Source organism: Zalophus californianus, chromosome 17, assembly GCF_009762305.2.
Source record: "Zalophus californianus isolate mZalCal1 chromosome 17, mZalCal1.pri.v2, whole genome shotgun sequence".
NCBI lineage: Eukaryota > Metazoa > Chordata > Mammalia > Carnivora > Otariidae > Zalophus > Zalophus californianus.
In genome coordinates this window covers 50,125,561-50,152,738 of record NC_045611.1, presented here as the reverse complement: position 1 = coordinate 50,152,738, position 27,178 = coordinate 50,125,561, and the positions used below count along the sequence as shown (strand labels likewise).

At 55.2% G+C, this 27,178-nt stretch overlaps 1 protein-coding gene across 4 annotated transcripts in view; it reads right to left on the bottom strand.

Annotated features, from left to right (window-relative positions):
* MARK4 (microtubule affinity regulating kinase 4) overlaps nucleotides 1-27,178 on the bottom strand; it is a 38,223-nt gene that overhangs the window by 5,604 nt on the left and 5,441 nt on the right. For 2 of the 4 annotated variants that reach the window (XM_027617382.2, XM_027617381.2), the window contains exons 2-14: nucleotides 18,354-18,554; nucleotides 15,450-15,503; nucleotides 15,296-15,344; nucleotides 14,536-14,601; nucleotides 14,389-14,459; nucleotides 13,562-13,618; nucleotides 11,407-11,643; nucleotides 8,421-8,540; nucleotides 7,858-7,957; nucleotides 6,406-6,515; nucleotides 6,140-6,299; nucleotides 2,512-2,729; nucleotides 405-508 (exon numbers count right to left, since the gene is read on the bottom strand). In XM_027617382.2, coding sequence (XP_027473183.1) covers nucleotides 405-508; nucleotides 2,512-2,729; nucleotides 6,140-6,299; nucleotides 6,406-6,515; nucleotides 7,858-7,957; nucleotides 8,421-8,540; nucleotides 11,407-11,643; nucleotides 13,562-13,618; nucleotides 14,389-14,459; nucleotides 14,536-14,601; nucleotides 15,296-15,323 — 1,271 coding nt within the window. In that variant the 5' untranslated portion in view covers nucleotides 15,324-15,344; nucleotides 15,450-15,503; nucleotides 18,354-18,554. Of the gene's footprint in view, nucleotides 1-404; nucleotides 509-2,511; nucleotides 2,730-6,139; nucleotides 6,300-6,405; nucleotides 6,516-7,857; nucleotides 7,958-8,420; nucleotides 8,541-11,406; nucleotides 11,644-13,561; nucleotides 13,619-14,388; nucleotides 14,460-14,535; nucleotides 14,602-15,295; nucleotides 15,345-15,449; nucleotides 15,504-18,353; nucleotides 18,555-22,875; nucleotides 23,175-27,178 lie in introns of those variants that run through there. The other 2 variants (XM_027617379.2, XM_027617380.2) reach the window with 2 other exon arrangements.

Genomic DNA, 27,178 nt, shown 5'->3' with positions numbered 1-27,178 from the left:
AGACTCAGGAAAACTAGTCTGAAAACCAGCCAACAAGAGGATGTTGAAGCTGTGACATTCTGGGGCTTCTCTCAAGTTCTAAAAATTGATCACTCAAAAAAAAAAAAAAAATCAATTCAGTTTCCCAAGGCTCGTAGGCGGAGAACAGGGCAGACTGCTTTCCTGGGGCCAATGACTAACTAATTAATTAAGAGGGGAAGATTTTCAAGGGGGTCGGGTGGCGGGCGGAGAGGACATTGGGTAGATTCTGCCAAGGGAAGGGCCGACACACACTCCCCAGTCCCCACGGCACCCCTTCCCCACAATGGTTATCATCTTCAATCAAGGAGGGCCCCACTCCCCTACACCCTGCTCCCCGCTCCCCTACCCCCCACTCCCCGCTGCTGCCCCCTCTCCATACATACCTGTTCTCTTTGCCATTTGGCAACAGGGAGGGGCGCTCAGCCCCAGGGCGTTCTGTGCAAACGTAGGTGTTTCTGCGGGTCATCATGCTGGGAGGGAGGTTGTTCTGTGGGAGACATGGCCAGGAGGGGGTGAGGGGGCAGAGGGACACCCCTCTCTACTCCCCACTTATCCTCCCTGGCCTCCGTCATTATGATCGAGGCTGGGGCCAAGACTGAGCAGGTGATGGTTTACTCCGGGAGAAAGGAAAGGTTAATGAGCCGGCCCAGCAACTCAGGCTAAGGGTCACGGAGCTGAGACAGGGGTGCTGAGGGAGAGCGGGTCAGGGGCGGTGCCCCGGGGACAGCCTTGCCCACTCCTCTCCCAGCTCTGCCCGACCTGGGTACAGGCCAGCCACGTGAAGCTTTCCGTAGCATACTTATCCATGGCACACGTGGAGTCTCCTGGCCTTTGCACGGCCGGCCCGCCTGCTTGGATATTCCTCCCACCTTTCTCCTCGACTCACACCTATGTATCTTTCAGGTGTCAGTTCATGATACAGCCGGCTGAGTCAGGTGCCTTCCTGGGGCCCCCACTGCCGCCTCGATCACTTTCCATCCCCACCTGCCCTGGACTATGACCCCCCTCGGGTCAGGGAGTACACGTCGGGATTATGCTGCCTCCCCAAATGTGCTGGGAAGTGATCCCTCATTTTCTGTCCTCTGGAAGTTTCTCTAAGGTTGGTGTTATTCCTTCTTTCAGTGTTTGGCAGAATGCCACCACTTAGAGCCTGGAATTTTCTTTGTGGGACAGTTTTAAGTTATGGATTCAAGGTCTTGGATGAGAACATAAGACTGTTCAGATTTTCTGTTTCTTCTCGAGCAAGTTTAGTTACTTGTGTTTTGAATGACATCTGTCCATTTCACCTAAGATGCCACATTTATTGGCATAAGGTGGCTCCTAATACCTTCTTACTGTCTTTTTTTGTTGGGGAGAGTTTTCCTTTTGATCTCTGATATTAGTAATTCGTGGGGTTCAATGACTGTATTAATTTTTTCAAGAACCGGATTGTAGCTTTGTTGGTTTTCTGTAGTGTACCTCTGCTTATTCCTTTATTGACTTTTATTTCCCTCCTTCTACTTTTGGTGGGGGGGCTAATTTGCTGTTTTTTGTTGTTTTTTTTTTTTCACCTTTTTAAGGTGTGGCTTTACCTTAACAACAACCAGAGCCTTCATGTATTGAGTGCTTACTGAGCTGGATGCCGTGGGCGGTTAGTTTATGTCCAAGATCTTACGAGAGCCTCACAATAATCCAAGTCCTCTGATGAGCCCATTTCACAGGGTGGAACACTGAGGCTCAGAGGGGTGAAATCACTTGCTCAAGGGCACACAGCTCACCAGTGCAATTCAAGCTCTGGTCTTAACACCTCCTCTTTTGAGGAGCTGCAGAAGCAGGAAAGCCAAGTAGTACATTTCCCAGATTCCTCTGCAGCTCAGGATCCGCATATGAATGGGTTCTGCCAATCTTTGCACTCGGGAAGATCTGGAAGGTGGCACTGGGGTGGCAGTGGCCTTTCTGTCCCCTGTGACTCCTGCTTACACGGGCAAGGTCATGAGATGAGGGTCTTTGCCTCAGCAGAGCCTCAGTGCCCGTTATTAGAGTTCCTGGCATCGAGGGGCCCTTCTGGGAGAGAATAGTGTTTCTGAGTCTTGAATTACTTGAAATAGTCAAGACCATGTGTTCTGGAATTCAACAGTGCTAGGGTCTGCCTCAGAGGTGGCAGCCTCCTCAGTGGGTCAGTTCTGCGGTGGTGATGTGTCACTCCTACGGGTCTAATCCACTGCCTGCCCCACCAGCCCTTCCTACAACTTTGTAAGTGCCTCATTCCCTGTATGAAATCCCTCCTACCCAAAGCAAGGAGAGTGTTTCTTTCTGACACTGAAGGCTAATTTATATGCTAGCATCCAGCACAAGCTTGGGCACGGAGCGAGCACTGAAACGTCTATGGGATGAATGAATGAACAGATAGAACAGGGAGTCCTGTGTGGTGGTCTGGGGAACAGGATGGGGAACAGCAGGGTCCGAAAAGTGTGAACCAGGCGGTCACATCCCCCAGCCCTGGTCACTCACGGGGGTGCTCGTGCTGTCCTTCCGCCGCTCTGGGATCTCTGCCTTGTTGGGGTTGTGGGCGCTGCTGACCATGGGGCTGGAGGGGGGCAGTCCCCGGCTCCCACTTCCGGCAGCACTGCAGCCCGCCTTCCGGCCTGGCAGGCGCTCCTCCTTCAGCTCCGCCTCCCCGGTGCTGGTTGGGCTGCGCTTGGGGTGCAGGGGTGCGGGGGATGGGCCACCTGGCGGAGGGAGGGGACAGTCAGGGCTCGCGTCACCTGGAAAGGCCAGAACCTACTCGGGGTGATCCTTAGGACCTCAGAATTCCTCACATAGGCTACAAGCTCTGTGTGGGCCAAGCTGACATGATCTGTCCCAATGACAGATGCACACACTGACCCCTCCCCCCCAACTCCTTGGAAATGACATGATGCACATGTAGGTTATTCACTGCATCGCTGTTTTTTTTCTAAGATTTTATTTACGAGAGAGAGAGAAAGCATGTGGTGGCGGGGGGAGGGCCAGAGAGAGGGACAAGCAGACTCCTTGCTGAGCAGGGAGCCCGACGTGGGGCTCGATCCCAGGACCCTGAGACCATGACCCGAGCCGAAGGCAGACACTTAACTGACGGAGCCACCAGGCGCCCCGCATCGCTATTTTTTTTAAAGGCCAAAAGACTGGGAGCAGCCCAAGTGCCCCTTAGGAGGGGAATGGCTAAATGAAGTCAAGCTATTTCTGTATAAGGAGGAAGCTGCTTATATACCAAGACACAGTGATCTTCAAGACAGACTGCAAAGCAGAAAAGGCAGGGCCTGATGTCTAAGGTGTGCTGTCATTTGTGAAAGGGGAAACGTACAGATTTCTATTTATCTCTATTTACTTGCTTATATATGAACATTTAAAAGGCTATCATTTGTCTTAAGAAGTGAAAACATTACCTTTATGGTATGTGAATATGTTAGTATTGTATTTATACATCTTTATCTCTCTCTCTTTTTTTTTTTTTAACTTTTTTTAGTGGCAGAGGGGCAGAGCGAGAGAGAATCTCAAGCAGACTCCCCGCTGAGCATGAAGCCCGACGCAGGGTTCGATCTCACGACCTGAGCTGACCTGAACCAAAATCAAGAATCTGACGCTCAAGCGACTGAGCCACCCAGGCGCCCATTTCTTTTCTTTTTCTCTATCTCCTTTCTGTATCTTTCTTTATACACAGTCAACCCTTGAAAACACGGCTTTGAACTCCGCCGGTCCACTTCTATGTGGACGTTTTTCAATAAATACTGTACAGTACTGCAGAGGTCTTTTCCCTAAGATTCTCTGAAGGACATTTTCTGTTCTCTAGCTTGCTTTATGGTAAGAATACAGTATATAACACATACAACATAGAATGTGTTGATGGACTACGTTATCAGTGAGGCTTTTAGTCAATGGCAGGCTATTAGCGGTTACATTTAGGGGAGTCAAAAGTTATCAGTGGATTTTCGACTGCACAGGGGGTTGGTGCCCTAACCCCTGCCCTGTTCAGGGATTAACTCCATTTATTTATGAATAAAATCTCTCCCAAACTGGTCACAGTGGCTGCCTCCAAGGACAACTGGGGGCTGGAGATGGGTGTTCAATGAAAACTTCTTTACTGTCTACCCTCCTTGTACTATCAAATTTTGAAGGATGTGACTGTATTCATCTCAAAAACAAAACAAACAAATCTGCTCCCTTGGAACATCTTAGGAAATTATCTTCTTAGAACCAGTGGGTTTAAGTATGTTCACGAACTTCGGACAGTCGAAACTTCTATGTGTTACATCCTCAGGAACCTTCATGCTCCAAAGTCCCAGAACCGTAACAAGCTCTGCAATGACGGACACGGGGCACCCGTCGACAATCCTCTGAGAACCCCGGAAGCCCAGAAAGTTTCCATGTGGGTGTTCTTTAAGGTGATATGTTGTAACCAGGGTCACAAGCTTCTTAGCGACTTTCTGTGCCAATCTGGCTATTTTATAGGTGGATAAAGGAAATCCAGGGAAGGGGAATGACTTGACCATCCAGAATCCCACACTTCCTGCTTAGGACCGACGCTTGGGTTTCCCTGACACCCCCCTCCCCATGCTAGGGCCTGTCGCAGAGTAAAGCATTTCGAAGAAGGGCTGCAAAAAAGTGGGGAGTCGGACACCATGCTGGCTGTTCCTCACATGGCTAAACACGGCGTTACCACGTGAGCCGGCAAGTCCGCTCCCACCACATGCCCAAGAGAAACGGCCACATACGTCCATACAGAACCCGGCACGCGAACGGTCACAGCAGCGTTATTCACGAGCGCCAAACGGCGAAAACAATGCAATGTCCATCAGCTGACAAATGGAAAAACAAAATGTGGTAGATCCACGACATGGACTATTACTGGGCCATTAAAAGGGATGAAGTGCTCGTCCATGCTAACATGTGGATGAAAACGTTAAGTGAAAGAAGCCAGACACAAAAGGCCACGCATTGTATAATTCCTCTTACACGAAATGTCCAGGATAGGGACTCTGTAGGCGTAGGGAATGGATCGGTCGTTGTCAGGGGCTACTGGGTGGTGGATGTGGGTTTGGAGGTTGATGGCTAGCTAGGGTTTGTGGAGTTTCTTCCTGGGGCGATGCATATGTGCTAGAGTGGATCGTGGTGATAGCTGCACAACTCTGTGGATACTAACACCACTGAATTGTCCGCTTTGAATGGGTGGACTGTACGGTATGTGAATTATTTCTCAAAAGAGCTGTTTAAAGAATAGTTGGGAGGGGGCATCTGGGTGGCTCAGTCGGTTAAGTGTCTGCTTTCAGCTCAGGTCATGATCCCGGGGTCCTCGGATCGAGCCCTGCCTCGGGCTCCCTGCTCAGCGGGGAGCCTGCTTCTCTCTCTGACCCTTCCCCCCGCTAGTGCACATATGCACTCTCTCACACAAAAATAAATAAAATCTCTTAAAAAATTAAAAAAAAGAATAGTTGGGAGGATTCACATTTGAGGAGGGTGTGGGTAAGAGACCTCTTGGGAGTTTCCACGCCTAATCTGTGGTGGTGGTGGTCTGCTCTATCTTCTGTGGGTGATATCTTTCAGTTACAGAATGTGGGTACAGGTGGGTGTCTGCCCAGCCCCTTTCCACTAGGAAGGGCCTTTCAAATTTTCAGTGTGGAGGAGAGCCAGAGGGCAGGCTCTCAGCAGCCACTTTGTGCAATGTGTCCTCCTATGTCCTGATCCCAAGTGGACCCTGACTGTGAGAGCTCTATCCCTGACAGGTGGAACAAAGGGATTCCAGCTATCACTTGGGCGGGTCTTTAAACTGGAGTTGGGAGACGGAAGGGGAGAGACTGGGAAAAAGATAAGGTGAGATACGTAAGAGAGAAAGGAAAAGCCAGAGGAACAAAGAGGAAGCAAGAAACAGAGAGTATCTGCTCTGGCTGCTTTTTCAGTTTCCAGTCCCTTCCTGACCCTGGCTGTGTGTTCCCGCCTCCAAGTTCCCTATAATGTCCCTGTATCTTAATATGAAATTCCTCCCTTCTCTGCAGCTGGCTCGAGCAGGGGTTTCTGTTGCCTGTGGTCCAGACAACCCTGATGTAATACAGGTCTGAGGCCTTGGGGCCCAGGATGGTGTGTGGGGGAGCGGGGCCATACTCACAGAAGTCGCTATGCCTGCGCTGGCGGTGGTAGGTGGAGGAGGCACTCCGTTGTCCTTTGCTGTGGCTGGTGCCTTTGCTAGAGCTTGTTCCATTGGTGGTGTCGCTGGGCGCCCGCACCCGTGCCAGGGCCAGCCCCGGGGTGCCCCGGTCCCCACCCTCCTGTAGGAGGATGACAGACGAGGAGCCTCAGCCTCTGTCCCCTCTGCCCCAGAAGTCCCTCCACCCCGGGCATCGCGCATCCCAAATGCCCCTGGCGCCTTCTGACCTCAGTCTTCCTGCCCAGCAGGAGGTAGGTGGCGGTCACTTCGTTGTACTTCTGGCTGGTCAAGGCCTCTTTGATTTCTTCCCGCGTGTAGCCCATACCCACCATCACCTCTGGGAGAGGGGGATGGAGAGGAGGTTCAATCTCCCCAGACCCTTCCCTTCCACTCGTTTCTGCATCACATAGCAACGCCTGCTCTTTGGCCTGCTCAGGACCCGTTCCCCCTTCTGCCAGCAGCACCCTGATTTCCTTGGAAGAACATTTCTTTCCTGCTCACATCACCTGGCAGATTCCTGCCTGCGCCAAGCCCCAAGGGCAGGTACATAACCCAGGTCTGACCAGAGTCTTCCACCCCCAAGGCCACACTGATTGGCTCAGGGCAGGCAGATGACCCAGGTCTGGCCATTCAGAATGCTCCAGACCCAAAATCACGTTGATTGGTTCAGGGTGGGCACATGACCTGGCACTGGCCAATCAGAGCATTCCGTCCCCAAAGCCAAACTGACTGGTTCAGGGGTAGCCAATGGGCACTAGTCTAGAGCTTCTATTGGCACATTCAGGAAAGCGGCTCCTGTTCTCGAGGGGGTATCCAGGTGCTACGATATGCTATTGCCAGCTTGTTCCTGTGGCCAGGGCTTCCTGGGGAAAAAAGCCACACCAACGACTGTCTCTGAGCACCTGAATCCAGCCGTGCCTGAAGGCCACCATACCCTGGCCTTTTTAGCTATGCGAATGAATCAGTTACCACGATTAGGTTATAACCACATAAAATTGCTGATGTTAACAATTTTTGACCTATAAAAATGGCAGTTTCAAATGGTTCAGCCTATTATTATTCTTATTGGCTTAAGCTAGAAAGGCTTGGGTTTTGTCTTCTGTACAACCACAAAAATTCTGATTAATGCAGCCAACTCTGATGGCGGCCTTGAGGGTTACTGGACAGTTCCTAAGGGACTCTTTCAGGGCTAATGCCTTAGGGATCAAGAGTTCAAGGGCTCCAGGCTGGAGTGAGGATCTGGGATCAAAGGGTTGGTGGGTGAGGCACATGCCCACATGGGGGTTTTCCCCAAACATGCGGGTTACCGATGACTTGTGCCCAAATACTTCTAGACGTGATCCGTAATTTCTTTTTGTGTCTTAACAGTCACAAACTAAGTACTTTACATAGATTAACTCATTTAATATATTCACAACAACCCTATGATAGTTTCTACGATTGTCCTGTTTTACAGATGAGGAAATAGAAGCACCGAGAGAAGAAGCCACTTGCCCAGGGTCACACAGCTAGAAAGGAGTTTCACAGGGATGGGAGCCTAGACTCCTCTGCTCTCCCTAATCGCCTTGCAAACTTCGCTCATGCGCTGACCCGAGGGGCAGCTGCTGGGAAGCTCCCACCCCTGGCTCCGTGGCCCATAGCTCTGAGGAGCTGGGGCACCTGCTCTCCCTGACCCTCACCGATTCGCTTGGTGTCCCCGAAGTCCTCCTCGGGCTCTGTGTATGGCTTCAACTCCTCACCCTCATAGCCGATGTTGATCCATTTGTCTTTCATGATTTGCTGCAGGAGTCGGGGGTAGGAGAGGGAAAGTGGAAGACAGAGGTCAGAAAAACTGGGGAAAAATACAGCTCCCCACTGCCCAGGCAGGCCCCCAGGTAGGGCCACCTGCCCTGCCCGCCCCCCCCGCCGCCAAGATCTAACACCTCAGAATCGAAGGCTTCCTGACAGCTAGCACCTCCTCACCCGCACCCTCAGCATCCCTCCCGATGTCACCTCCTTCCTCCGCATCATCTGGGTCCCCCAGCACCCTATAATCAGCCTAGGAGCTCATTAGCTAATTACTGGCATGGCGGGGAGTGGGCGAAGCTGTTTGGGGGGTGGCGTTGAGACGGGCCCGGGAGTCTTTTCCTGGGCTGCCTGGCTCCCCTCCCCCTCCCAGCCACCATCTTAAGCAGATGGACACAGGAGAGGAGAAGTGAGAGCACAAAGGTTGAAATGGGAGGGGTGCGGGGCTGGGGCTTACCTCGAGAGTACAGCGTTTAGCTGGGTTCAGCACCAAAAATCTCCGCAGGATGCTCTCACAGTCTGTTGACATGTAGAAAGGGACCCGGTACTTCCCTCTGAGGACTCTCTCCCGCAGCTCCTGGGGGGACGGGGTTACTGGGGGAGGGGTCCACCCCACCTCCCCGTGGGGTGGACCCCTCACTCACTCACACGCACGCATGTGCGTGCGCACGCACATCTTTCTCCCAATCCCCTCACAGAAGCCACAGGTGGCAAACCTCCCCCCCCCCCCCCCGCTCCTCACCACAATTCCCCATCTCTAAAATGGGAGCCCTGTATACGACTTCATTCCGAGGAAATCTCACAGAGAAAGCGCATTCTACAAGCCGGGTCAGACACGAGTCAGCATCCGGGGCCTCAGTCTCCTTCTCTGCACCCAGGGCTCCCAGCACCCACTTGCCAGGCCAGGGTGTGAGTGAGTTTAAGTAAAATGCCCAGCACATGTCTGGCCCAGGGCAAGTGCTACTTCAATATGAGGCCTATGAAGGGTGAAGAGTGGGGGTGGGGGGCGGGATCCTGCCCACCCGCCTCCCACCCCTCAGGTCCCCCCTCCCCTAGGCATGCCTGTCTTTCCAGAGAACTATGAGACCCCCCTGGTAGTCCCAAAGAATGAGAACTGATTTACACGCAGACCTGTTTTTTGGTAAAGGGCCTTTTAGGAGGGGCCCTATGAAGACAGAAAATAAATCCCATGCGCCACGCCATGGCGGACCAGGGAGAGCCCCTTCCATCCTCAGGAAATGGAGGGACACAGGTGATGTGGGCGGGTTGGGGCGGGGGGAGTCTCTGCATGGAGCTCTGTGCTGGGGACTGGCCTGGGAGCCCTCCTCCCCGCATTCTCCTCAAAGGGCTGGAAGAGGCATGCGCCTGGGAGCCTCCTGGGTCTGCAGATCCGCGCAACCCCGAAGGGTCGTGAATATTTAATAATACTGAGTATCACTTTCAGAGCAGAGCACTTACCCCGAGGCTGGGCAGTGTTCTAAGTGCTTTATGCAGGGCCCATCTGTGCTCACAACAAAGCTGTGAAGCAGGACTATGATGCCCATTTTTCAGACAAGGAGACTGAGGCCTAGAGAGGGTAAGTCACTTGCAGGAGGAGCCTGCGGCCAGAAAATGGCAGGGCCGGTGCTGAACCCCAGGCAGTCTGGCTCCGGAGCCCATGCTGTGTAACCACCGCACCACACTTCTCACCTCAAAGATGGTGAGAAGTAGCCACCGGGCCATCAACACCCTCAACGGTGCAGCTCCCGAGTCTAACGCCCTGGCCAGATGCCAGGTCCCTGGGGGAGGGCTTCAGACACCCAGTTGGGCCCTCAGTGAATACTCTTCACCTCCCCATCTTACAGGTGGGGAAACAGGTTCAGAAACGGGGGTATGTCCCAGGTTGCTTCGCAAGGAAATGACAGAGTGGGGACCCGCCCCCAGCTAGCTGCCTGTCTCCTTTGCCCGGAAAGGTTTCGGGGGGCCTGGTGGGGGAACCAGGACAGCAGGAGGCAACAAGGGCCTGGGGCAGGTGAGACGCTGGCCTTGCCCTCAGAAAAGGTCTCTTGGCTTCATGCTTGGGGTTCAGATTATCCTGTGATCGTGAGCGCTTTGCACACCTGATCTCAGCGAGCCCTCCAATCGCGGCTACAAGACTGGTTACCTTAGAGATGTGGAACAGAGCGGGAGCCTGAGGCTTAGAGGGGTTGGCCACTTGGGGGGCTCCCTCCTCCTCATCACTCAGGTCCCTGCTCTTGTGGACTGTCTTCGGCAGCGACTTCCCTGACCTCCTGAGTGCTCCTAGCTCATGGGCCACCTCGAGAGGACTGAGCGTTCCTGCTCGCACCACTGGAACCCCATCGTGAGGAAACGCCGCTCACCCCAAACTGAGGGGGGGGCCCTGCAGCACAAGTGGCCCGAGTGCCACAAAGCTCCACAAAGCCACGCCATGAAAGACAGAGGAACTGCTCGAGATGAAAGGAGGCTTTTAAGACACCAGTCAACTGTGGGCAACTCAGAAGCCTGAATAAACAGTGGAGCGGGAGAGAAAGAGCTACAGGGACAGTCTCAGGACAGCTGAGGACATCGGAGCATGGCTAGGACTGACTGCACCACCATGGTTCTCCCCGAGTGTGGCTGCAGACAGGAAAATAACCCCGTCTCAGGAGGTACCTGCTGTGTGTCCCCTTCAGGGACAGAGGGATGTGGTGCCTGCCACTAACCCCCAAACATTCCATCAGGAATGATGCGCCCGGACAGACCGACGGGGCCAACGTGCCCCCACGCTCGCTACCGGAGCGCCTTCCGGAAGGTAGTTCTCCGTCCCCACCCCCACCCCCCAGCACTGGCCAGATTCTGACATGACGTACGTTTTGCTTATTTATTTTGTTTTCAAAGACCAGGCCAGTCCCCAGTCCCCAGCACAGAGCTCCACGCAGAGACTCCCCCCGCTCCAACCCACCCACATCACCTGCTCTGGTCTTCCCCGTGAGGGCAGGGATTTTTCCGTTTGGAGTGCCCGATTCAAAGGTTGTGAGTATGTTATGGTACCATAGAGTTATGTGGCCATCACCGGGTAGTTCTAGAATGTTTCCATCCCTCCAGAGAAAGCCTGTTCTCCAACTCCCCCAGCCTGGGGGCAACGACTCATTTGCTTCCTGTCTCTGGATTTGCTCGTTCTGGACATTTCGTAGAAATGGCATCACACAACAGGTGGCCTTTGTGATTGGCTCTTCCCACTTAGCGGGCTCTCAAGGGCCAGCACGCTGGAGGGCAGAGATTTTTGTCTCTTTTGTTCACACCGTATCTGTAAAACCTAAATCAGAACCTGACCCGGCCAGCCCCGCCACCCCTCTGGCCCTCTACAGAGCAGGTGTGTGGGGAGGGGCTGGGGGCCCAACTGTAGGGGGACGGGGAGACCCTCCCAGGAGATGAAGACCTCCACTGCCGGCCCCGCCCAGCACCTTGAGGTTGTGCCCATCGAAGGGCAGGGAGCCACTGACGAGGGTGTACAGGATGACGCCGAGGCTCCAGATGTCCACCTCCGGCCCGTCGTACTTCTTGCCCTGGAACAGCTCTGGGGCGGCGTACGGGGGGCTCCCACAGAATGTGTCCAACTTTGAGCCCAGCGTAAACTCGTTGCTGAAGCCAAAGTCGGCGATCTTGATGTTGGCCTCGGCATCCAGCAAGAGGTTCTCGGCCTGGGAGTGGGTAGAAGGTGGATGTGTGTGGCGGACGGCAGCTCGGGCTCTGGAGCCGCCCCCCCCCCCCAACCCAGTACTGACTGTGACCCAGTCCCCTACCCCCTGTGTGACCTTGGGCAGTGACTTTATCTGTCTGGGCCTCGGGTTCCTCATTCAAAGAAGGAGGATAATCATAGCTTCTACCTCGCAGGGCTGTCTGAGCATTAAGTGAATCCTAAAAGGTCTAGAACAATCTTTTGTACCCAGTAAGCACTATATGACATTAGCCATTATTATACCATGAGATATGCAGAGCTGGGGGTCCTCAGGCAATCTCTTGCCCCTTTTTGAGCCTCAGTTTACCCAGCAGGGAAAAAAAACCAACATGAGCACTGACTGCTCAAGACTCATAAAAATGAAAAAAAAAATCAAGGTTCTGTCTACCTTTGGTGGCACGCGTTCTTATAAATGCCATTTTGCGAGCAAGGAAACTGAGCCTTAGGGAGACCACCTCGTGCCCACAGCAAGACTCCAAAAGAGGCCTGACCTCACTATGGCTTGAGCGTGGAATGAGCCTCCAGCTTCCTACCTCTTGTAAATTTGGATACACATAACCCTTCAAAGTGTTCCACGTCTGGCTGGTCCCAGCCACGGCCCTTCTCCGGCCAGGCCACCTGCACGTCCAGCTTCCTCATGGTCTCCCTACCTCCCTTCCCCACCTCCAACCCAACAGGGGCAGAGAACCCATAAAGACACACCTCAACGTAATGGCATCTCAACCTTGCTCAGGGGTGACACTTCCCTTCCTAGTGTTTGAAGCTCCGCCACCCAGCCACAACCCCGTGCCTGGGTGGCTCCCTCAGGTCAGGTTGGCCCCCACCCCCACCGGGGGGCACTAATCAGATCCCCCAAATCTCTTTCAGCCACTTCCAGGACTCTCCACCAGGGGGCGTGCCTCCTCCAGGTGATGGCAAACTCCCAAACCTCAAGGGGCTTTCTCAGAGGGTGGGTACAGACAGGGCGTGTGTCTAGAAACTTCTAGAGCAATTTGACAGTCGATTTTTATGATTTGGTTTTTTTTTTTAATGTAATGATAGTTTTAAAAAACTGGTCTTGTATTTTGGACATCCTTTTTTTTTTTTTACCCACTTCATTTTTATTGTACTTCACAAAAGTATTTGTCACAGCAGATTGGGACTTGAAAATATTAAAACAAACCTGGTCCTTCACTACTGATACCTTGAGAAGACCTTCCTTAAGGCACGGCGCCTAGCACACAGGAGGTGTTCCAGAAACAGAGTCAAGACAACTCGACTGAGCAGGACAAACATTTCTCTCTCCGGTCTGGGTCGAGAAGCCCAGAGATGTGTGGTTCTCAGGGTGGGAGGTGTGGAGCGGGCGGCGGGGGGGGGTGGTGGTGTCCAGGCTGGCTGAGTCCCTTCCCTGCCTGGAGTGGCCTCAGGGGCTCGCGCTCTCTCTCTCTCTCTCTCTCTCAAAGGTCCTTCTCAAGTTCGGAGATGCCTGCGATTCTAAGGCCCAGAGGCCATGTGACTCTGGGGCTCTAACGCCTCAGTTCTCGAAGGTTCCTGAATGTCCTAAAGTCTGAGAGATGCCAGGGCTCCAGGGGCTCTGCGAGTGTCGAGTCCTCGTTCAGCACACACATAATCGTAATCGTGTGGTGCAAACTCGGACGTTTTGTTTCTTTTCCTTTGTTCTCTCCTCCTGCCCCAACCTCCCTACCTGCTCCCCCATCTGCTGGCCTTCCTCTGCCACAGAAGCTTGGGAAAGAGTCAAGGGCCCCTGGATGCTGAGGGAGAAGGACAGGGAGAAGAGCGAGGGAATGTGGAGGCTACAGGGGACCCGCAGGGGGCCTGGAGGCGGGACTGGGGACAAGTGCGGGCTGAGGTGGGGAGCTTGCCGTGGGGTGGGGGCTCACCTTCAGGTCCCTGTGTACAATGTTTTTCTGGTGACAGTAGTGCACAGCCGATACAATCTGGAGTGGAGGGAAGAGAAGGTCAGTGACCCGTGGCCCCAAACCGCTCGGCCTCTCTCCAACCCCATGAAGCTACTCACAACCAAGACCCAGAGCCCCAGGCCTCCTCGCTTTAGGCGTAGGCCAGGATGCCGGGGCCTCATGCTCCGATTCAATCACTGCGGGAAATGCCACGGGCCCTGCACGGACCCACATCCCCACTCGGACACCTGGACACCCTCAGACCCCTGGACACCCTCCCGGCAGGGGCCTCGGAACCAGGACATCACAACTAGTCCCCCCCCCCCCGACTTTCCCATCTGGAAACACACATAAGAACACTGCATACCCGTAGACAGACACTCTGCCCCAATACACCCAGTATAGCCCCATCAGGGCATCTGGACAGTCGTGGACCAACACCCTGGCTCAAATCCCTTCCCCCGTTAGACACGCACCCCTTAGCCAGATACCTGGACCCCCTCACGCATACACCTGAACCCGCACACCTACACCCTTCATATCTGAGCACCCAAATACCTATTTCCCCCACACCTCATCTGCACTGTCCCGCTCACAGGCTTCGGGATCCTGGCACCTGTTAGCCACGCTCCTACACACTGGGCCCACCCTCGCACCCACACGTCTGACACCCGCACACCTGCATCAGGGCATCCTCACACCTGGGCGTCTGCAGGCTTGCGGACACCTGGACTTACGCCCCCAGACCCCCTCCTGCCCAGGGACGGGGCGCCACTCTCAGCCCTGCCCACAGCCTTGACCGCCCCCACCTGTCGGAACTTGGCTCGAGCTTCCTTCTCCTTCATGCGGCCGTGGGACACGAGGTAGTCAAACACTTCTCCTGCAGGGCAGAGGCCAAGCGGGGTCAGCGAGGGGCGTGGGGGGCGCAGGGGGCAGGGCGGGGAGGGACGCCTCACCGGCACTTGCGTATTCCATCACCAGGTACAGCGTCTTCTCCGTCTCGATCACCTCGAAGAGCTTCACTGCAAGGACCCGGGGGGAGCAGGGTTATTTGGGAAGAGAACCCCCCAGCTCCGCCCACACTCTGTAACTACGCATGTGCTGACCAGAACACCCCTTACTCAAGAACACTCCATGGCTCCCTACTGATGGCAAGATTTCCCAAACTCCTCAGCCCTACTTCACCACCTCTCCTACTTTCTCTCTCACAAGAAAGTCGGCTCTATGAGGCCGAGACTTGTGCCTGCTTTCTTTCCTGCTTATGCCAGATGTCCCCTGGCATAAAGCAGCCACTCAATAAACACTTCTTGAGTGAACAAACACGTGGATGAATAAATATTGTGGCCACATCCAGGCCAGGCTAAATCCTGTCTCCCCTCTGCCTCACAATGACAAGGACAGTGCTCACTGCTGCTGATGGTAATCAGACCAGGTCCCCCAGCTTAGTTCTGAATGGAGTGTTTCGAATGCTCAGTCTTATCCAAACCCCACAATGACCTTGAAGTAGGCCCTCTTATAAACCCCACTCCAGAGGAGCAAACTGAAGCTCAGAGAGGTTAAGTGACTTGCCCAAGGTCACACAGCCAGTGAGCAGTGACACTGCTAAGAGAAAACAGGTCTAACTGTGAAAACTGCCAATTCTTCTGTCCCCCAACTCTCTCCTCTGCCAAGTGCCCCGGTTGGTAGTCTCTGATCCCACACTCTTCCCCTCCTCACCGATGTTGGGATGGTTTAGGCCCTTCATGATGCGGACCTCCCGGAACAGCTGGGCATGGCCAGAAGAGAAGAAAGAGAAAGATGAGGGTCGGCGGTTTCGATGACCCTCTTTCCCAACCTTATCCCCACCCCGCTCCCTCTCCCTAGGCCTCACTTTCTGCAGGCTGCTGGGGTTCAACTGGGTTTTGTCAATGATCTTGATGGCGACCTGGAGGTGGAAGGAACGGGTAAAAGATCAAGGTGCCAAGGGCTCGAGTTGGGAAAGGCCCTCCCAACCCAGATCACCCAGGAGTGTCCTTCCTTTGCCCCCTCACAGGAAGCCCTCAATCAGGGCCGTTCCTGGTGGATGGGAGATCTGGGCCTCAGGACCTTTGCACAAGCCACTGTGTCCAGTGCTCCCTGACTTCTACAGGGAAATATCCCCTATTCCACAGCGGGGCCTGGGTGGGACTGCTCAGCGGCCTGTGTGAATGCGTGTGCGAGTGAGACCTTTTGAGGGCCCCTCTGTGAGGGCATCTCAGACCATTCACCCAGCATGTCTTCTTTGTCTTGCATGCATGAATTGTGAAACAATAAATAACTGTAGCTAACATTTCCTGAGGAGTCACCGGGCCTCAGTCCGTGTGCTTTACAAACGAGAACTCTTTCAATCCTCACAGCATGAGTGTTAGAATTATCCCCATTTTACAAACTGGGAAACGGAGGCACAGAACTGTTCAGGCAGTTGGCCAAAGTAACATGGCTAGTAAGTTTGTGGGCTGGGGTTTGAACTCATGCAGCCTGATCAAGTTTACCTCTTAAACATCTAAAACTGAAGAAAATATGTACAGTTTATTTATTTTTTAAATTTTTTAAAGTAATCTCTATACCCAACGTGGGGCTCGAACTCACGACCCTAAGATAAGAGCTGCATCCTCTTCCAAGTGAACCAGCCAGGGACCCCTAGTTTCAAAAAAGCTTTGAGCAGTGACCATGGGGGAAGAATCGGAAAGTTAATGAACTCTCCTTATATGCATCCTGCAGTGGGGTTAAGTTTTTATTTTGAATGGCACTTTGGGGCAGAGCCCCATAACTTTTTCAGTAGTGATGGGCCTTTAAAAGTCTTAACTCAGCTCTAGGTCTATAGTTTTCCCAAAGGGTTTTGGGGCCACCCCCAGATCCCCTGGATTACAGAATCCTTCCCCTGGGAGGCCCTGTTTCCTTAGAAGCTGATCCTCTAGGAAGCCCCTGGAATCAGGTTCAAAATCCACACAAGGGGAACGACGTATTCTTTGTGCAGGAGAGGGTCTATTAGCTTTTCTCATATCCTCACGAACAGGTTTTTAATTTTGTCAAGCACTTTTCATGCCAGTATTGAGACGATCATATGGTTTCCCTCCTTGAATCTGGGAATGTGGTGAAGTACATGAATAAATTGTCAATTTGAAAAGAACTGTGCATTCCTGGGATGAACCCAGCTCTGTCATCACATGGCTTTCTTTAACTGATACAGCGGGTCTCTTTGCTAATATTCTGTTTGAGATTTTTGGATCTATGTTCACATGTAAGGCCAGCCCATAACAGCATTTGTATCTCGTTCTGACGTCTTGGTCATCGTTCAGCTAGCACTTCCAATCAGCTGGACAGTGGAACCTCTTTCGTTAATCTCTGGAAGGATGGGCATAAAATCAGAATGTTTGGTAGAACATGCCCATAAAACCATAGAAGCCTGGTATCTTTTCTGCGTCTGGTGTGGATGGCGTGCGGGCAGGAGAGAGTTCATCCAAGGCAGTGGAAATCACTCCAGCCACGTCCTTTAAAATTAAAGGGGGGGGGGGGCGCCTGGGTGGCTCAGTTGGTTAAGCGACTGCCTTCGGCTCAGGTCATGATCCTGGAGTCCCAGGATCGAGTCCCACATCGGGCTCCCTGCTCGGCAGGGAGTCTGCTTCTCCCTCTGACCCTCTTCCCTCTTGTGCTCTCTATCTCTCATTCTCTCCTCTCAAATAAATAAATAAAATCTTAAAAAAAATAAAATTAAAGGGGAACAGAGGAGTCCCCCCACCTCTGGCGTGAGTGAGAGGCTTCGTATCTAGGTTATAAGGTCAGGTCTGTGTGGGCGCAGTAATGTTGCCCTACTCTGGGGGCAAGGAGAATGGGACTGTGGGGAATTGAGAACTCCAATGAGTTCTTATGTGGTCCCATGAAGATCACTGCAAGATTTGACGGAACCAAAGCCCACCACTGCAACAGGGAGGTGGTCTGGGTTTAGACACAAAAGCCGTGTGAATTCTTAGAAACACAACACACGGCTCTGCCTGCGATCTGAGAGTTCCCGACGATTCCAGGGACGATGACTGATATTTAATGAGCACTGGCCATTAATGCGCCATCATCCTTGTTTTAAGGTGGGGAAACTGAGGCCCAGAGGTGAACACAGTTTATTCTAGAGCTGATGTCCTTCACCATCACCTCATACTCCGTCATTTTTTTTTTTTTTTTTTTTAAGCTCTAGGCCCAAACGTGGGGCTTGAACTCATGACTTGGAGATCAAGAGGCACATGTTCTAGGGCACCTGGGTGGCTCAGTCGTTAAGCGTCTGCCTTCGGGTCAGGTCATAATCCCGGGGTCCTGGGATCGAGCCCCGCATCGGGCTCCCTGCTCAGCGGGAAGCCTGCTTCTCCCTCTCCCACTCTCCCTGCCTGTGTTCCCTCTCTGGCTGCGTCTCTCTCTGTCAAATAAATAAACAAAATCTTAAAAAAAAAAAAAAAAAAAAGAGGCACATGCTCTACTGACTGGGCCAGCCAGGCACCCCACCCACATGGTTTTTTATTAAATAGCCTTTACCACGGGCCAAGTCCTGGGCTAATAAGGACCTCATCTACATTTAATTCCCACGGTAGCCCAATTCTACTTGGATTCTTCTGGACAAATCTGAGATGTCCTGACCTGTCCCGGAGAGAGTCAGGGACTTAACCTGAGGTCACGAAGCAAAGCGAGGGCCAAGTCTGACTTCGCCCCACCTCCCACAGTGCTGGTGCCGCAGGACCGGGCCCCGCACCCCGCCCATCCCCCCACTCACCTCCCGGCCGGTGAGGATGTGCCGGGCCAGCTTGACTTTGGCAAAGTTGCCCTTCCCAATGGTTCTCAGCAGGCGGTAGTTGCCCACGTGGGGCTGCTCCTCGGGACAGGAGGCGATGGAGTTTCGGCAGCGGGCACCCAGAGAGCGGCTGGACCAGGATGGTCCCTTATCCGAGGAGCGGCCACTGCCCAAGGTGCCATGCTGGACGGGGGGACAGCGCGTGAGTGGTGGGCAGTGCCCATCCGATCCCGCCTTCGGTGGCTCCCGTGGGTTGGGGTGGTTGGCTCCAGCCACGGCCACCGGCCCCTTCCATGGTCCTTCTCAAATGCAGGCCAGAGAGAAGCACACTGCCTTTGGGGGTCCCCATCTCTTGCCACAAGAAGACGCCTCCAAGAACAAAAACGCTGGGGCCCCCCAACTCTGCAGCATCTGGGGTCCCAGACATCAGGCTCCTCCCCCACCCCCAAATCCCGACATTCACTCTACGCCCAACTTCCTTTTCCAGGTGCTGGGACCACAGTATTTTACTCTAAATGCTGTGGCCCTCAATCCCAATCTGTGTCCTCAATCTGGGTTCAACTCCACCCCAGGTCTCTCTTGCTGCTCTCGACTGCCCGGATCACCCATCACCTCCCCATCCGCCGGCCCCCCCCGCCCCCCGATTCTACTCTGAACCCCAAGAGCAGCATTTTATTCCCAGCTTACTGCCCCTAACCTTTTCTCCCAATTCTTCTTGCCCCAAATTCGACTCCAAACACTGTAACCAACACTCTTTCATTCTGCCCTGACCTTCCAGCCCCACTCGGTTACCTTCCTCACGTGGAAACACTGTTGCCTCCCCTTCATGGCCCGCCCACCACCCTGGGAACCGCTGTCTCCCACACCCGCGCTCCGATCTGGCCCCGACGTTCTGTTCCTGCCGTCCTGTCTCTCCTGGGCCTCTCCCCCGTAGGTCACTGCCTGCTCCTGACTGTGAGCCCCAGGGGCTGTGCCTCCCTTTCAGCGCTGGGGCCCAGGGTGCAGGCTGCGCAGGGAGCCAGAGGCCCCAGCAGAGGCGGCTCTGCTCAGACCCCGCGCCGCCCTCCCCGCTTCCCGGGGCGGGGGTGGAAAGCGCGGGGACAAAGGTTGCTGAGGGGGAGAAAGGCCAGGTAGGCAACAGGGAATCCGCATGGCTACTGTCCGATTCGGTCATCATCCCCATCTTAAGGTGGGGAAACTGAGGCCCGGAGCAGGACAGAGTTTAGCCCAGAGTTGCTGACCCTCACCATCACCGTATCACGCTGACTCACACTCCTACATGTTTTTATTACGCTGCTTTTACTACGGGGCCAAGGCTCGGGCTAGTAAGCACCTCATCTCCATTTAATTCCCACGGGAGCCCACTGAGGGCGGAACCGACATCCTCATGCTCCAGAGGAGAAACTGAGGCTTGGAGACAGAAGGTACCATGTCAAGGTCACAGAGCTCCCCCCCAAGGCGCAGAAGGACCACCACCACCGCTGAGCCCCTAACCATACGCCCGCTGCCCACTGTGCCCTCACCCGGGGCCTCCCGCCTGGGTCCAGTTACCATCCACACTCTCCAGACAGGGACCCCCAAGGCTGAGGCAGGGTGAGCACCTCGGCCAAGGTCACAGGGCTGAGAAGCAGAGTGCCAGGGATTTGATCCCGGGCCTGGTGCCTCCTGAATGCTGAGCTTTCCCACATCCCACTGAGCCGCTCACAACCGCAGGTTTCCTCCCAGGGGAAGGAGGGCAGGCAGGGAGGTGGAGATCCTGGCTGATAAGGCCCTGATCTCCACTGAGATAAGGTCTTGGAGAAGAATCCCCATCAGGTGGCACCAGGGGAGCCAAACTGAGGGTGGGCTGGCACCCCACTGAAAGCAGCATGCTAGAGGGACCCCGGCAAGGGGCCGCTGGGGCAGTGGGTGACAGAGCCCCCAGGGGCCGGGGGCGGGAGCTAAAATTGGCCCACACCACCAGCTGGCCTGGCTCCCTCCCTCCCGCCCGACTGGCGCCCCAACACGGGGCCTGTTGCTAGGGAACCTCCAGAGAGTTCGGTGGTGTCGGGGCGGGGGGGCTGGAACTTGGGGTGGGGGAGCATGACCCCACATGGCTGTTGTCATGGTAACCGGGTGGCAGGGGAAGAGCCTGAGACCTCCAGTTCCAGAGGGAGAGGTGAGCCCCAGGCAGGACAGACAAGCAGGACTTACACACTAGTTGGGAAGACAGGAGACAAGAGGAGAGAAGGGGACTGGCCCTCCTCAAATGCCCACCAGGCACAAGTCTGGACCACGAAAGAGGAGGAAGTGCTCGGATGAGCCCCATTTTACAGATGAGGACACCGAGGCTCACGGCAGTGACGTCACTTGCCTGAGGTCACACAGCTAGGGAGGGACAGAAACTAGATTTGAAGTGCATCTTACTCACATCGTCTCCTTGGCTCCCTAAAGCATCCCTAACAGGGAGGTGCTACCATCAACCCTATATCGAGATAAACTGAGGCTCGGAGCACGGAGGGGATCCGTGAGCTCCTGCCACGACCCGATGACAGCCCCCAGGTGGAGCACGCATGGCCCGTCTGACTCAGAGCCATAGTCACAAGAGCAGCAGACAAGTGTGGAGCGCGTCCTATGTACCAGGCCTCCCCCGTGTCATCTCGAGTCATCCTCTGAGGGACTCAAGTGATCATCCCCACTTTCCAGAGCAGGAAACTGAGGTACAGAAAGGAAGAACGAGTAGTCTGAAGACACAGCGCCAACCGGCTGGCAGAGAGAGCCAGCATTTGAACCCGGGCCCGTGGGCTCCCTGGCACTTCCTGAGGGACTTGGGGGAGGGGTGGGGAATCTCACCGGAGACTCCAAATCAGAGTCTGGCCTATTGTAGGTGTGCTGCAGCGGTGGCGGGGGGGGGGGGGGGGGGGGGGGGGGGGCGGGTTTCTGTGAAGGAGAGTCTTGCAGGATGAAGGGGCGGAGATCAGTCTCTCTGGTGGGGGATCTGGAGTGAGGGTGGCTGGGTCGGGGTACAGGGACCTAGCAGAGGCCTAGGGGAAAAGGGACAAAGACCCCAGCTGGGGGTGGTAGGAGGCCCTTTGGAAGGGCCAAGAGTATTCAGAAACCGGGGAGATGGGAAGGGGGGGGTCTCCCAGGATTGTTCTGGGCTGTGGTATAGGGACAGGGGGCCTGGGAATAATGGGAAGGATTAACGCCATGGGGCAGTAGAACTCAGAGGAGCCAAGGAAACTCCTAGAAGTTAACGGAGGGGGTTTCTAGGAGTTTCTAGTCTTTGGAAGCAGAGAAAGGTCCAGGAGCATGTGAGTCCTGGAGAAGGGGCTTGCTGGGCAAGGGGCAGCCCAGAAGAAGAAAGCCTGAGCCTTGTGGATGTCGAAAGGGCCTAGAAGCTTGGGGAGGAGGTTTCCAGCAGACAGACCCCAAGAGAGGAAGGCTTACAGCCAGGCCAAGACCCCAGGCTTCGAGTCTGGGAGTCTTCTGGAAGGAGGATCTGGGGCCCAGCCTTGTCAGCGGGGAGAGGCCTCCGAAGCTGAGGAGGGGGTTTCCCTGGGAGGCCAGACCCCCAGGAAGGAAGGGGGAGGCCCTGGGGCAGAAGGGATGGGGACCTGGAGATGAGGGGAAGAGGTGGTGTCCTGGGAGGAAGCTCCTGGCCTAGGAGGGGATCCAGGGGTTGGGGGCTTGGGGAGGGGGCTTGCCTGAAGCTGCGGAGTTGATACAGGGAGGATGAGGCCTGGAGCCAGACTAGTCCAGGGCCTAGAAATCCCAGACTAGGCTAGGGGCCTGGAAGTTGGAGGCCAAGGCCAGAGAGGGCCCGGGGAGTACGGGGGCGGGGGGGTACCCGGGGTACTGGGAATCCAGGTACAGGGCTGCTTGGACGATAGGGGCCAGGCCTGGGAGTGGAGAGACCTTGAACAAGCTAGAAAGGGCCCTGGGCCCAGGAAAAGGTAGAAACCGGCTTCCTGTGAGGGGGTGCCCACAGGATCTGGGAGGATCCAGAGGGGCGGAGGGCTGAGAATGAGAAGAGGGGGGTTCCTGGGGAGCCCGGCACCCACATCCAGATGGGGAAGGCCGGAGCCAGAGGCAGCACTGGGCCAGGCCTTCCTGGGAGAGGGCCAGGGCCGGGCCTTGGGGTCAGGAGCCCTGCAAATCCGGGAGGGGGCGAGTTGTCGGATGCGGGCGGCCAGGAGGGGAAGGGGCTTAAGAACACGCCGGAGAAGGGAGGGGCTCCTGGAAGGCAGAGGAGGGGGCTTCCTGGAGGGAAGAGACCCGAGCGGAAGCGGTCTGCAGACGGACAAGAGAGGGGTCCCGAGAGAGGGGCGCCCCCGGGGGTCGGGCTGGGCTGGCGTGGGGGAGGGTCGAGAGGCCTGGAAGTCCGGGCGGGGGTCGGGAGGTGGCAAGCTGGGCCGGGCCCGGGGAATGCAGGCAGGGGCTCGCGCGGCGAGGGGCACACCAGGACGAGGGGTTCGGCGGCTGAACCCGACCGGCGCTCCCCAAGGGGCCGGGCCCCACTCACCGTGTCCGAGTTCCGATCGTTGCCCGGGGCCAGCGCCGTCCGCGAAGACATTTTCTCCGGGTCCCGGGGGACTGGGCGGCCGGGTGGGGGGGGGCGGGGGTCCCGGGGTCCCCTCTCTTCCCCTCCCCCCCCGCTGGCCTGGGGACGCGAGCTCAAAAGCTGGGCGCCGTGGACACCCGGGTTCGCGCCGCGGGAGAGGGGGGCAGGGCGGGGAAGGGAAGGGGACGCCGAGGGTCCTAGTGTCCCCGTGCAGTGGGGGCCCGGGGCGCCATGGGGGCGGCGGGCAGGCGGGCGGGCGGGCGGGCGGGGGCCGGGGAGGGGGCGCGGAGCCGGCCCGGGCGGCGGCGGAGGGAGGCGGTGGAGGGGCCGGGGAGGAAGGGACGTCAGGGGGAGGGGCGGGCAGGGCGGGGCCGCCGAGACCCCGCCCTCTGCCGCCGGCCCTTAAAGGCGCAGGCCCGGGCTAGCCGGGGGCTCTGGGGGCGGGGGCAGGTCGGGGCGCGTCGGTAGGGAGCGTGTTCTCGCAGGAGTGTAGAGACTCACCGGAAGAGAAGGGGAGAAACGCCGGGGCAGAGGGCCAGAGACGCAGAGAAAGATACTGAGAGACGGAGAGACAGGGAGAGACAAAGAGACACAAGGGGAGAGGGACAGAGGTGGAGGAGAAACCCAGACACACAAAGAGATGTAAAGGGAGCCAAAAGATCGGAGCGTCAATAAGAGAAAGAAAGAGGGAGAAAACACAGGAAAAGAGACACACACAAAGAGTCAAGAGATTCAGAGAGAACAGAGACACAGAGAGCGACAGAGCCCGAGAGACCCACACACGGACACGGAGGGAGAGGCAAAAAGAGACAAAGGGAGACAGAGACTCAGAGACCTGGGAAGAGAATGGAGACAGCGACAGAAGCAGAGAAGCCCCCAGGGACGAGAACCAGGCCGACTGCGCTGTCCACCTTCTGCCTCCCAGCCCACCCTCTCTCTTGGTCGAGGGGCCCAGGAAGTTCTTGGGAGCGCAGGGCTAAGGGTGCTGGGGGCAGAGTGTGCTAGGCAAAGCCACTGCCGAAGCCTGACCACCATCTCTAGCCAGGTTGCCTCCCACCTCCCAGAAAACTCCAGAGCCCAAGGTCGTAGCTGCCGGTTCCTCTCCTGTGCACCCCAGCTGGGATCTGAGGACTCTCCCTATAGCTCTGTGACTCAGGGCGGACCTCAGTTTCCCAACCTATAAAGTGGGGGGAAGGACAGACATGTTGCCTTCCTGGCAGGGCTGAAGCAGGTGTCAAAGAGCCCTGTGTAAGTATTCACCTGCAGGGTGCAGCTGCTGTCGGGATGGGCAAATTGAAAGCAGAGAGGCAAGCGCTCCGCTGAGGTCATCCAGTACTGTGGGGACCACCCATGCCCTCTAGACCAGAGTGGGATGAAAGAACTAGGGGCATTGCGTAGCCCGCCCTGGCCCCAGAATCCCGCAGCCCTTGGAGGGATGGGGTCCCTGCCCTGCCCCTGCCTGACCGATCATCTTCTCGAGCCTCAGTTTCCCTTTCTAAAATAGGGATGTGATGCCAACAGCGGTGTGTTGGAGTCAGCCCGAGTGAGCTGACTGTTAAAGTCGCAGGAATTTTGGAACTCGTTGTTAAACAGCCATTATAAAAAATTGAATTATGCAAACATGTAATTAAATCAATTATACTGAAAACAAAGGTAATAAATACTCATCACAACCTAATTATTTTACTACACTTTACTATTATCTGTGATCCTGAGGTTACTTACATCTATTGTACGTTCATAGACATACAACTGTGTAACGTGCTACTGTGCATCTCTTCCCCCCAAAACTCTTTCAATGACATCACTGTAGCTTGACGTCACTGAATTCAAGCTTGAATTAGTCATGGTGGGAATATTTACACCATGGAAATTGGCACACGCCACAGATCAAGGCTCCCTGCCCCCAACCCCCCAGAGAGCTGGTTGTGAAACATTTATCAGCACATCACTGGTTGATACCATCAGCTACATGGACTCACAGAGGCTTCCTTTGTGCCAGGCTCTGAGCCCTTTATCCTTTCTGCCACCCTGTGAGATTGGACCATCTTTATCAGCCCCACTTACACACGAGGAAGCAGAGAGCCTAAGAATTAGAAAAAAAAAAAATCACAGGCTGAAGGTCACATGGCTGGTGAGCAGCAGGACTGAGATTTGAAACAAAGTGCCTCCAAACTCTGGAACTTGGGCTCTTGACCACTATGGCTTCCTGTCCCTGAAAAAATCATAGCAGCATCCTCAGTCTGCAGTAAATTAATGAGACCGTATACGTAAAAGCTCCGCGTGTGAACAGATTAGAACTTTATAAGTGGATGACATTACTGTTGTTACTCAGCAGATGGGGCCCAAGGAGTCCCAGGGATGGTAGGATGCAGAGAGGGAGGAGTTCAGGCTGGAGTTCTGGAAGTTCTGAGATCCCAAGGGCTCTGCAGGGTGAGGGGTAGGGTCTTGGGGATGGGTTGGGGGAGCTGAGTCACTCCTTCCCAGGCTTAGCAGGGAGAGCTGCAGTTCTCCAAGGCACCACGAGGGGGCAGCAGATCCCCTCCCTCCACACACCTGCCCACCGCACCTCAGGCCCCACCCCGGCTCCCCTGACGCCAGTACTGGCCCCACCCCACTTTCCAGACGAGGGCACGGAGGCTAAATGAGGAGGGAAGCTACAAAATGCTGAACCTTAAAAATGATAAGCCTGCTTCTCCCTCTGCTTGCTGCTCCCCCAGCTTGGGCTCGATCTCTGACAAATAAATAAATAAAATCCTAAAAAAAAAAAAAGAGCTCTCTCTGCCCCTCCCCCCTAAAAAAGGGTGAATTTTTATGGCATGTGAATTATATCTCAATAAAAAATTAAATTGAAAAAAAAGAGGAGGAGATCTGACACCTGTCCCCGCCCACAACAGGCCGGCTGGTTCCAGCCAGGGCTACTCACCGTCTTCTTCTGATTACCTCGATCCACACCGACCTGCTGAGGACAAAGCCTCCCCCTCCCCTCTTGGCCACTCAAGAGGCTCCTTTCCCAGGGCCCATTGTCTGGCAAACCGAGTCCTTGATCGGAAGCCTTCAGACCTTGGAATCTTAACCCCTGACCCACTTCTGCCAGCCGGAGTGTCTACAGAGCCCTTCCTGGGGCCGGGGACAGAGCAGTGATCCCTGAACCCAGCCCTGACCCTAATCCCACACCAACCCCAACTTTGTCTAGGCACGTGATCTCTTGTCCCAGGCCTAACACCTGGGATGCTGTGCCTGAGCTCCTGAAAGACCCCCTAAACCTAAAACCTTAAAAGTAACCCTAATCCTGCATCTAACCCCACCCAATCCCCAACCCATTCCTAGCCCCCACTGCACCTGCTTATACGCATCCCCAACTTCCAATCCTTAGCTCTAATCTATCCCCATGTGTGCACTTGGTTAATAAATCTCTAGTGAGCACCTACTATGTGCCAGGCACATATCTAGGGATATAAAGATGAACAGGGTAAGCAAAATATGCTTCGAATTCACATTCCAGTGGGAGAGTCAGAAACTCTACAACGGAGGGACACCTGGGTGGCTCAGTCAGTTAAGCGTCTGCCTTCAGCTCAGGTCATGATCTCAGGGCCCTGGCATCGAGCCCTGCTCAGCGAGGAGCTTGCCTCTCCCCCTGCTTGTGCCCTCTCTCTCTGACAAATAAGTAAATAAATAAATAACAAATAATAAAATCTTAAAAGAAAAGAACTCTACAAGGGAGACAGAAAGCTTATCATTCAGATTGAGGAAGGTGATATAAAGGAATTGACCAATCAGAGCCGGTCCCTGGGAGAGAGAAGGGATGGGGGGCGTTGTGGAGAAGAGCTGCTGCTGCTCAGGGAATGTCTCCTTTGAGGAACAGATGCTGGAGCTGAGGCCAGGATAATGTCGAAGGAGGGAGCCATGCAGGGACCCGGGGACAGGGCCTTTTTAGGCAGAGAGAACAATTCCAAAGCCATGCCCAGTGCCACCCCCTTTCGGCCTCTAATCCCAGCTTCTGGGCCAGCAGAACCTTCCTCCCTGTCTCTACTCCAGAGCGAGGACCCCGAAGGAGAGCTCTGGGCCCGTGTCCAGCATTGGGTGTCTCCCCAGGGTGCCCAGGATGGTGTTGTCACCTTGGAAGGCGTGAAGAGCAGGCAGGAGGGGGGGCCGATTCCGGGTGGGGGCGAGGGTAGGGGCCGGGCTGTGGCCTTGTCCTTCCCAGCCCAACCCCAGCTTGGCCTAAAAGGGCAGACAGATAAAGAGTCCTTCCCGCCCCTGG